Consider the following 12,016-nt stretch of genomic DNA (forward strand, 5'->3'; position numbering starts at 1 on the left):
CTAGTATCAGACTCGATTACCGGCGGACGGGGTTGAGTAACTGAGTTACTAATTGAGGGTAGAGTAAGCGTTGGAAGATTAGATGGCGGTGCCAAAACTTCAACGGGGGACGGGGAAGTTACTGCAGGGTCGTTATTATTAGAAGCAGACTTTGATATATGTTCTTTTGAGGAAGATAACTCCGTTGCCTGTGGACATGGAGAAGAAAGATTAATTAAGTCATTCGGAAGATTGTTCTGACGTGGAACGGTCCTTTCATTAGGCGGACTATGAAGACGCTTACGTTTTGACACATGAATGTCCTTCATAGATTGTACGGTATCTAAGCATTTAAAAGATTTAAATACATTTTCATAATGTTTAATTTTTTCGGTCAATACCGACAACTCTCTCCCTACCTCAGAAAACCCATTTCTGGTTTGCCTAAACAACTTAAAGAGATCAACTTCGGTTGACCTGTACTTTAAGCAACACCAGCGAAGGCCTTTGCCATCATTAATAGCGTCCAGAATTCTTCCTGTCAAACTAGCACATTTTAGATGGCAAATACCATCACAGAGCCAGCACGATAAGTAGCGTTCAGATTCGCTTTTGATTTGGCAGTTATCAAGATCACACTTCATATTGAAAGATTTAATAACACTTATGTTAATAAAAAGACAAGCAAAATAAGTTTAACACAACACACACAACAATTTAGGAGCTGATGTATTTAGCTTAAAAATATATGTAGCGAACAGTTTGAGTATCACTGTATTGTGACACTTAATAAACGCAGCGCAAACAGCTGTGACAAGAAATACTAAACGAAGTAAACAAAAAGAGCAAAAAGAAATGTGCAAAAATAGAAACGATCTCAGTTAACTACAAAGGAATAACAACAACAATGATAACAACAAATGACTCGGCAAGATTAGATGTAAGCTAGTGAAATTTAAATTAATTTAATAAAAACCACAAAAATCACAAACTTTCACTTAGCTTCGGTTATTATCACACTAAGATGCTCGTAGGCACTTTTTATAGCAACTTTTACTTAAAAATTAGCACAATAAACTTTGCAAAATACAAAGACCAATCAAGGCACAATATAAGTAGAACTTCACAGCTTGACGTTTGCGGAATAGATAAGCGATATGAGAATCTCAGTTTGTATGGGCGGTGCCACGCCCCCTTTTCCAAAATCTACCACTTTTCGCCGTAAGTACGGTATTGACATCATACGTAGCTGTGTCGAATTTCAGGATGTTAGCTTAAGTGGTTCCAGAGATAAGCGATATGAGAATTTCAGTTTGCATGGGCGGTGCCACGCCCCTTTTCCAAAATCTACCACTTTTCGCCGTACGTACGGTATTGACAACATATGTTGCTGTGTCCAATTTCAGGACGTTAGCATAAGCGGTTCCAGAGATAAGCGATATGAGAATTTCAGTTTGTATGGGAAGTGCCACGCCCATTTTCCCAGTACCTACCATTTTTCACCGTGAGTGGGGTATTTACAATTTATGCATCTGTGCTAAGTTTCAGCTCTCCAGCGTAATTGGTTTTAGAGATATAGTGGTTTTCACATTTTAGTCTATATGCCAGATGCCACGCCCCCTATGTATCGAGGTTAACATTTCTGGATTAGAGGACGTTATATCCTTTAAATCGGTGTATGTTTCATTGAAATCGAGCGAACGGTGCCTTCAAAAAAGGGATTGTAAAATTTTCTTGTGGCGTATTTATATATAGATTTTCATTTTGAACAACCATCTTATTTTAATAGCAACCATATCCCCTGACAAAGCTTCACAGGGCAGAGAATGTACCTTTTTTGCCTTGCAAGAGTGTGAAATTTTAAAAAACGAACACACAATTTTCTCACCCTTTGCCTTTAATTTAGAATCGAACACGAAAACAGAAAGGGGCAATCAAAAGGCAAAATTTTTTGGTAGAAACGAAATCACCATAACTCTATGACTTGTATGCAAAACTCTTTTACAATGTCAGTAAGTTGTGAAAAAAGAATTGTAAGTTATAGGCGAAAGCCATTCGAATATTTAAATTTGTTGTTAATAAACTGATAGTTATTTTCGAGATAGCTAGCAACACGTCGGCCTTATTTTTTAAATAATTTAAGCTCCGTCATATTATCGCAACTGTTACGTAATGACTCGGCGATATGCCCATAAAACGATTGATCTTTTTGTTGTATTAATTTCTTGGGCACATCAAACATTATCTGAAGCATGTCAACTATAATTAAATTAGTTTCTTCTTACTTTTTACAGTGCAGCTTAAGGAACTTCCAAAGTTATGTAAAACCCTTAAGAAAATCCTAAAGTATTTTGTTTGAATTGAAAATTCAGTACAAATCAGTACAAATTTTGAAAAATCAGGACATTAGTGTATTGATTGAAGAAATTAATAAAATCAGTACAAGAGTTGAAAAATCAGTACTTTACTGATAAAATCAGTATCTACGTCTGGCAACCGTAATTTGAAAAGGCGGTTCCTAAACCATAAATCTGTTTTAAATAATTTTAGTGTTTTGTTTCCAAAGTATGATTTTAACGAAAAAAAAACTGAAGAATTGTTTGCTTTCTATGAAAAAGTAATCGACTGCTCGAAACAAAACTTTCTTCTGGAGGTACAAATGTGGAAAAAACGAGTTTCACACGAACACCGTTCATTCGTTGGTACAATTTATGGAAAAAAAGAGAAAAAGAACTTGTCCGAAGAAGATATGAAGGATGTTGAAGTTGTAGATCTATTAAAAAAAAAATGAGTTTCTTACCAGCGATAAATAAGTGTATCTCCATTTTGAGTGCTTTTCCATGCACAACAGCGACTGTGGAGCGATCGTCTAGTACGCTTCGTAGAGTAAAAACCTGGCTCAGAAGAACAACAGGGGAATAAAGGCTTTCTGGACTATACCTCGTGAGCGTCCATAGAAAACTCGTTACCGAAAACCGCGAGAGAGGAAATAATTGAAAAATTTTCTGAAAACCCTAAACGTTTGTTATTAGCATAAAAATGATTAAATAAAAAATATATCAAAAAATTAACAAGTATATCTCGCTTTGCCACTCCCCCCCCCCTTCCCCCCTCCATACATCTGCTCATGGCTATGCCCTTGCTGATATAGCTACATATAAATAAATATAATAAGGAAGTATTCGATATGCATAAATAGTTTGGATGTACTTACATGTGGATATATTAATAAAATGAATAGGATAATTTTGCAACAAGTTTTATATTAAATGTATTAATAAAGTAAAAATGAATGCACAGAATTAGAAGCATCTTTCGATATTAATTTTACGTGGTAATGTATTTGAAAAAATATTTTTTTTTTTTTTTTGTAATAGTGCATTTTTATTATTAGAAACAATTACTTTATAATCCTCGATGGCTTTATAAGTTTACTCGCAGGTGGAGGCAATTTACGAAAACCAGTTGCATCGAAAACAGGAAGTAATTCACGTACGCGGCTCGGCTTATTTCCATCAAAAATTCTAAATAAATTACATATTTTATAAAAATGTTGGCAAGTCTGCTGTAAAACAAACAGTTTATGTAAATACCGTCTTTTATAGTCAATTTTTGCACCTTTCATTTGAAGATTTGCTTCTGTTGGGAAGAACGTAGCATCATAAAAGTTTAACCCATTTTGCAATAATATATTGTATTCGTCCATTGAGGCCAATGTTATTCGAATGACGGCTGCCGGTGATTCTCTTCGTTCGGATTTCTCAGTTACTTCATTTCTGCTGATAACAGCACCTAAAAAATTACATAAAAGTGTTTAAAAATGACTGTGTCGAATAATTGCGTTCGTATCATTGATGCTTTGTAATTTCTATAGTCCGAATTTCGTTTCATATGCTTTCAATAGAGTTCACTCTATTTTACACATGATTTCGCTGATGAATGAAATCGATGTGAATAAATTCGAATGATGTCGTAATGTAAAAAGAAGTTGTCGAAAACCGCCTCTCACTACCGCAATTAGTGATGGACACTATCAAATTGACAAAAACGGGCCTTTGCTCGGCTGCCCAGCGGGACCTGAATACAACACAAAATCGCATTCCTCCTATACACACAAAGTATGGCCGAGTACTCTAGTCATCGTACAGTTTCCTAAGTAAAAACACTATCAGCTGATTGCCAAAAAAATCCTACAGCTGATATTTCTTAAAAAGAAGGCTTACAGCACATATTGTGCAATATGCTCGAGTTTGATTGGAGGTGGATGCTGACGGACGAGATTCTTCGCGTAACTAAACTTTAAATTCCATACAGCTTTCCCACGGCGAATGTGATTTTCCCCGTTTTCACGACCATTATTCCTGCCATCCCTTTTTTGTTCTAAATTCCCGCAAAACGGGAAAAATTCCCTCTTCTGGCAACGGTGTTTACGACGACGCACATAAGTACAAGGTGACTACCCTGCAAAAATTTGAGGACCAGGTGGTGTACTGGGACGTAGTTTTAAAGTATATGCAAAAGAACCAGGTTGCATACTAGCAACTTGTTATGCTGACCTGGACCACTTCACCAGGGTAGCCAACTCATTTTTGAGAATTCTCCGATTTCGGTAATGAAATTCGCCGATTTTGCCCGAAATTTCATAAAATTCCCCGTCCATGGAAATGTCCTTATTTACAAAAAATTTTTATGTATTTTCTGTTTATTTTATTTTTAAATGTAATTCATCTATACTATGTTCATAATCCAAACCAAACTTTTATAAAGTTAGTTAACGAATAAAGAATAACATATGTACATTAGGCTGGTTCGATTTTGTATGGGGGAAAATAAAAGTCATTTGACCGCATTGTAATAGTAATATTATAATGTCTTAGGCCTAAGCCAATTGTTATTGGCCAAGAAAGATTAATTTAAAACTTATCTTTAGCCCGCGCAATTGAATCAAAGTGTATGAATTTTTAAAATGAAACTTTGGCTTGTAATATCTATGGAATGCGTTATTGTTAAAAACAGGACGATATATCAAATTAAGGGCTATTAAATTTAGTACCTCACGTTCGTTTATCATTTTTCAATAAGTCTGCATGTTTTTAAGATATTAAGAAAAAACTTCCAAAAACTATAATGTTCCCTTATAAATTTTCAATTCTTCATTACTTTAGCAACCAAGTAAAAAATACAAAAAAGTGAGACGAGATTTATTTCAAACGTTTTAATGTTTTCGGATGTTCATATAATATTAAAATGACCATGGACTTGGTCACGCCGATTTGGTCAGTTTTCAAAATCGTAGTGAATGAATGTATTGTCAAAGATTAGGAATCGTTTGACAAGTAGTAGTAGTTTCAAACATATCAGAATTAACATACATTAGCATAATACAATTAGGGTGAGAAACGCCCATTTTAAGTCCATTTTTGCAGTCTTGAAAACTGGTGCGGAATGGTTTCATTAGTCGCAGAAGAAGCACATTTTTCGCGGTTTCTAAATTTGCCGTTATATGAAAGTAGGGGACGTGCAATAAGTGTTTATATATACATAAATATTTTAGTTAATTCCATTATGTGAAAAAGTGTCTGTAGGTAAATGCAATAGTCTTTAACATATCCTGGGAAATCCTTTTGAGGACTCTCAAATTGGACGATACTGCTTTGCATTCAGCTTGAACGAAAAAAGTCACTCGCTGCCACAGTTTTCTGTAATCCGGTTCTTTTATTTAAAGGTTATTTATATAATTTAAGAGACATTTTTTTAGAAAAAAACTGGAGAGCCACTTTAGTTTTTGGATATAACTTTGGTAAATGTTACTCGATCGGTACGTAATAATTAACAAATTGAAGGCGAGACTTACTGTTACTGATTTATGATAATAATATGATGAAAATCGTTCAGATTATTAACCAGTTATTTTAATATAAAAAAAATGTAAACAAAATTTTTTTGTCATTTTGCTATTTTTGCAATTTTTAAATTGTATGCATAGAAATAAGTAAACTAATTAGTGTTTCTAGAAGTTGTGTCTGTTCAGTGTTTCCATACTCATTTGCATAAACAAAAAACAAAATTTTTCCACGATGATGGAAAATAATGGCTATTCTATTAGAGCTACCGAAATTGTTTCTACATTTGCAAAAATCCGCAAACTATAGCTAATATTAAAAAAAGATTAGAGTATTTGGAACTAGCGAACTAAATGCCCGCCAGCAATATTAATGCTGTTCTTTCATCTTTTGAGTATATGCCAGTGCAATTATCAAGAGAACAATTAAAATTTTCTTGAAAATAGATAAGTTTGAGATTAACGATAAGCTAAAGTGCTGCGAGAAATGATATTTGACTTTATCTTTTGCGTTAACGGATTCATTATCTAATAATATCCACCAACCCTTTTTACTGAACCCAGAATTTTTAACAAGAATTGGTCTTATTCGGGTAGTGTGCTGTGGGTCACTTGGCGGTCGATGCGCGGGCTCTCACAATTAAGATAAAATACTAATATTTTCAGGCTTGTTCTTGACTTCATGATACAATATATTTTAACTATTACCAAGGGATTTGAGAAAAATTAGATTTTCGACCCGCCCTAATGTACATATATTTAAAAAAAAAGTTCAAGGAACATTCGTAAAAATTTCGGGATTTTTAAATAGATTTTCTAGCAAGATTTTGAGTATGCAGTTTTTTAGCCCACTCAATTTTAGCATAATAAAGTGCAAGTTTCAAGTGGCTGAAAATTTTGGTTTTTTGGTTACAACTGCATGCTCAAAACCTTTCTAAAAAAATCTAAATAAAAAGCTCGAAGTTTTTACGAAAGCTTGTTGAATTTGTTTTTTAAATAGCGCACAAAGTTTGAAACTTAGATTTATACGGTTTTTGTTAAAGGATGAACTTATAAAACTCAAAAGTAACAAAAAAATTAAAATAAAGGTACATAATTGCTTATGTCACAGCGCCTTAAAGTCCCCACAAAAAAAGGTCAATTCCCCAATTCCCCACGAGTTGGCTTCCCTGCACCTCACACGTAAAAAGCTGATATACATACATATCGTCGGTGACACTGCCAAACTTCTATGTCACTTATTACCTTTGGTGCTTAATTGGTCTTTTATCTGTATCTGATCGTTTCTGGCAATCGTTCATCATCATCAAAGGTAGACCGTTTTGTCATTCGTTTATTGGGGGGTAACGATTTGCAGATGCATTCCGGTGCAAGTAAGAGACCATCTAAATGGCAAGGGTATATAATAGACATAGATTGCTGTATCACTGACGATATATGTTAAACACCACCTCTTCGTGGCCCATCGGCAATTTGAATCGCTTGCCGAATGTGAATATTATTAAAGCGAATTTTAAGAAAATGCTTTTTAAATAATATATTTTACTATTTAAAGTTAAAAAAACACCTTTAAAAATGAGAAAATATTCGGTTTATACAAAATCTTATGAAGTTCAGTCCATGGTCCAAAATGAGTTGTCTAGGTGGTCCTATGTTATGCAACGTTGGACCAGAGGTGGTCAGGTCCAATGACATCGCCATGTTAATGTAACCATATTTTCTTCATATGTTTGGGCCATTTTGGTTACTAGTGTTGGTTACAAGGTAGCGTGGCCCTGTACGAGTATTTAACCTAGTCCCACTTTTTGCAGGGTAAAAGCCTCTATACCTTATCACACATAACTTTAAAATACTCTTTATAAACCAGTCCACAATGTAACATAGGGATTTTGACTTTTAACACAACGCAGTAGCTTTAGCACAAGCGCAATGTTGGCTTTTCTTTCGCTCGTCGAATTATATAATTTTTTATTTTTAAACGGTGATAAAATAATTTTTCGTTGATATTTTATTCTTATTAATAAGTTTTGTCAACATGGATAGTGAGGTATCAGGTACGTACTTAAGTTTGCGATTTTTGTCAATAATATAGTTGTTTGTAAAATGGTTATAATAGACAGTTTATAAAATGCCTTTTTTTAACAACCTTTTTAACACCCTTTTATTAGCTTCACCTGTATGTTTGTATGTATATATGTTTGTAACCGACTCCTTTGGACTCGATTTTGACCCACTTTAAACGGACAGATTTTATTCAAGCTTTGTACACTTATCAAGAATCAGCGACAATATAATAATTTCATAAATTTATCTCATTATCCTGATTAGGATCGCCAGGATTAAATAATTTCCTCACACAGCCTCTGTGTGAGAGCAAGTGAGACAACTACGCTGTCTGCGCATGCGTACCGTCTACTTACTTTCCGACTCGAGCACTCGGCTTATTAGTGTTAATACATTCTATCCCTATCAGTTGCACAGTTGGCCAAGCGGGCTAAGGCGCAAGTCGTAGGCGCGAGGCAACGAACTTACCAGACGTGATTTCAAATCCCGTCTATGGCTGAAAATAAATGATGTAACGCTATCTTCCACTGCTTGACCGCGGTACTGATATTAATTGCAAAGATGAATTTGGCAATACGCCACTTCTTTAAGCAGTAGAAAATAATCATTTCGATGCTGTACGAGCATTATTCAATCGCGGAGCCGATTGTGAAAAATAATTTAAATGTTACACCCCTGAGTCTCGCTGGTTATATTGGAAAAATAGAAATCTTTGAATATCTTCTAAATCGCCGTGCCACTGTTAATATAACTTGTACTATTAATGACTTAGAAGATTACTCGTTGCTGCACCTCGCTGTCGTTAGTAATAGTAATCACGGAAAAAGGATGATCGAGCATCTTCTAAAATAAATATAGTTTAAAAAAACTAAAAAAGACGCTTTTAAAGCATATCAAACTAAAAAGTAAAAAATAATTCTTAATATAAGTTGAAAATAATAATGAACAAAAAATACTAGTATTATTGTGAAAAAGCGTGGGGCGCTCTTTGGCATATTTTTCGTCTATCGAGCAACCCACACTTTTTCACAATAATACTAGTATTTTTTGTTCATTATTATTTTCAACTTATATTAAGAATAATTTTTTACTTTTTAGTTTATATGCTTTAAAAGCGTGTTTTTTAGTTTTTTTAAACTATATTTATTATTGAACAAGTTTTGAAATTTGTATATTTCTGTGTTCGTATGGCAAAGTAGCTTATGTCGAAAGGCTGACTTTAGTATAATGCGGCAATCCCTTTATTTTTTAAACGGCAAGGAATTTTTTGATGAGACCTAATAAGAATATTGACTTGCTAGTATCGGAACTATTTCTTCCACGTTTATTTGCCAAAAGTTGTTCAACGGCTTAGCGCCAGTGAGTCATTCGCAATCGTATGTTGCGAATGCCGATTTATACTAAAGCCAGCCTTTCGACATAAGCTACTTTTCCATATGAATACAGATTTGTTAGAGTTATAAAAATAAAATAAACAACTTTTTAATATACCACGCTTTTATAAATGGACTAAAAAGTAGAAAATAATATTTCTCAGTCACAAAGAATTTGTTTTGATAACTTTTGATTTTGAAATTTTAACAAAAGTCATTATAAATAATTTATGAGATTGAAAACGAAAAACGTGGAGCGCATGCAATACAAAGCATTAGATTTAATTGACAATAGTCAAACTACATAACATAGACCTAAAATTTCTACAGCGGAAGTACAAATTTGAGATGGATTTTAAGCGGTCGTTATACATATACCCACATACCAACATATATTGCTTTTCATATCAATTCGAGTCTATTATATGCGCCCCACGCTTTTCATTTTCAATCTCATAAATTTTTTATAATGACTTGTGCTAAAATTTTAAAATTAAAAGTCATCGAAATAAATTCTATGCGACTGAGAAATGTTATTTTCTACTTTTTAGTCCATTTATAAAAGCGTGGTATATTAAAAAGTTTATTTTATTTTATTTATTTTCTGCTTTTAAGTCTTTTCTGTATAAAATTTTGCAATAGATATGAGTCAGAATTTCTGAAACGGGCCACTTGAATTATGTGATATTTTGTTTCTAATCAGTAGTGGTATTTTTAGATAGCCATTGGCAATACAAACAAATCGTTGGCTTAGTTCGCAAACGTGCTAAGTCCATTTTTTTTTATTTTTCAGGAGGGACAAAAAACCGTCTAACTTTTTTTGTTGTCAATATTTTTCTAATCTGTAAATGCAGTTTTATTCCTTAGTTCGTCTTGTTTTAGTACCAATAATCGGCCAATTTCAAAATAAAGCTGTTGCAGACTTATAGACTCTTTTAGGACTTACCACATTTTCTCTTTAAGATTTTATTCTTTTAATGTGGACTTAGCACATTTTCTATCAACCTTTTTTCCATTATTTTTTATTGTTAAAAGATTTAATTGTTTACTTTAAATATATTTTATTGTTTTAAAATGAATTATAACCTAATACAGTTTTATTTAATTGCTATTAACAAAAATAACTATTTTAAGTCGTAAATTTATGTACCATTTATAAAAGAAAATAAATAAGAGCAAGTAAAGAGGTAAAGTTTGGGCGAAACCGAACTTTATCTACCCGGCGCAGGTATCAAATACTGCCGTAAGCAGGGGCTTTTTCCCGATTTCAAACGTTTTCGATAATATCCTGAGTTAAACTCAATGAAATAATTGAACCACGTTTAGTAGAAATCGCTAAAGTGGCTACCGACATACACCTTGTAGTCATAAATTGGGCGGTGTCACGCAGTCTTATTTATTGTTAAGAGATTAAGAGATCTGAAATTTACCGTGAGATATACGGGAAGCGAATGTAATTTTGGTTGAGATTTGAATAATTTTCAACGAATTGCTTTTCCGTACCAGGTTTATTAAGTGCACAGAGTTTGGTAGAAATTGATAAATCGGTTACCGAGTTACAAATTTGTGGTCATAAGTGGGCGGCCCCATGCCCATTATCCAAAAATGTATCATAATCTAATTTTCTGCTGAGTGGTTATCGCGATCATCGATTTTAAGTGAATTAGATTTTCAACAGATTTCTTAGCTAGACCCTAAATAAGGCTCGTACCGAGTTTGGTGAATGGGCTACTGCGATGCAGCATTTCATAATAGGTAGGCGGGGTCACGCCCATTTTCCAAAAATTGCACAATAATATTTTTTACAAAAATTCTACTCCACATACTAATTTTGAACAATTTGCATCCAATATTTACTGAAACATCGTAGTTTTTGCATCATTAGAAAATACCTTTATATCGGAAATGGGCGTGGTTACATTCAGATTCGCCCATTTTTAATACCAACTTACCTTGGATAAAGGGCAACCTACATACCAAATTTCGTTGAGATATCTCGAGTTATCGTGTACACGGACATACGTGTATATATATTTTTCTGATTTTTTTGGACTTGGCACATTTGCGTACCAATGCATAACAACAAGTAAAAACGACATTACGGTAATTTTCTATTTGGTAATGATGTATTTTCAGTTATGCTATCTTACTGCATCAAAATCTCAATTTACATAAAAAGTGGACTTAGCACCTTTGCGAACTAAGCCAACGAAATGTGTAGCTTTGCTTTTACAAAAATGATGTATTTTCTTATATATCGACAAGTGTTTTTTTTTGTCCTTTTTACTTGAAAATTCAATAACAGACGAACTAATTGACCGAATTTGACAATTCAACCGTCCTTTTCATTGCTATTAAAAATCTTCAAGAACATGGGTTTATTTAAATAAAAATAACTTTTAAGGGTAAGTTTTTATAAAATTGTTGGTAAAAATACAAAAATAATAGTCTTCTCCACCACTTATTCACACAGAAAAAAACCACATATGCAAAATTTTACTCTCTAAAATATTCTGTTGACAAAAAAATGGATCGCAACGGGGAAAACCGTTATTTTTAGTTGAAGGCTGACGCGCAATGCAACGAGCGCGTTCGGACTTATTTTGGTCAAGTGCGTGTGAAACCAGCGTGCCCTCACCGGTTTATTTGTTTTCATGTGACAAAATTAAAAATAAACAGAGGTAGATTTAAGTAAACAAGTAATTTGTATGCAAAAAATAAAACCGACTTTAATTCTTAAATAAAAATTTAAGATGAT

The 12,016-nt window shown here is 33.5% G+C and overlaps 1 protein-coding gene across 1 annotated transcript in view; it reads right to left on the bottom strand.

Moving 5' to 3' along the window:
* Positions 1–3,255: 3,255 nt before the first annotated feature.
* Positions 3,256–12,016, bottom strand: part of LOC118734285 — a gene marked incomplete at its 5' end in the record, with an annotated part of 137,635 nt that continues 128,874 nt past the window's right edge. The window contains 2 exon segments of the mRNA XM_036463998.1: positions 3,256–3,503; positions 3,573–3,771. Coding sequence (XP_036319891.1) covers positions 3,380–3,503; positions 3,573–3,771 — 323 coding nt within the window.

The sequence above is a fragment of the Rhagoletis pomonella genome, unplaced genomic scaffold, assembly GCF_013731165.1.
Source record: "Rhagoletis pomonella isolate Grant_MI unplaced genomic scaffold, Rhpom_1.0 Rhpom_scaffold_00002, whole genome shotgun sequence".
Lineage (NCBI taxonomy): Eukaryota > Metazoa > Arthropoda > Insecta > Diptera > Tephritidae > Rhagoletis > Rhagoletis pomonella.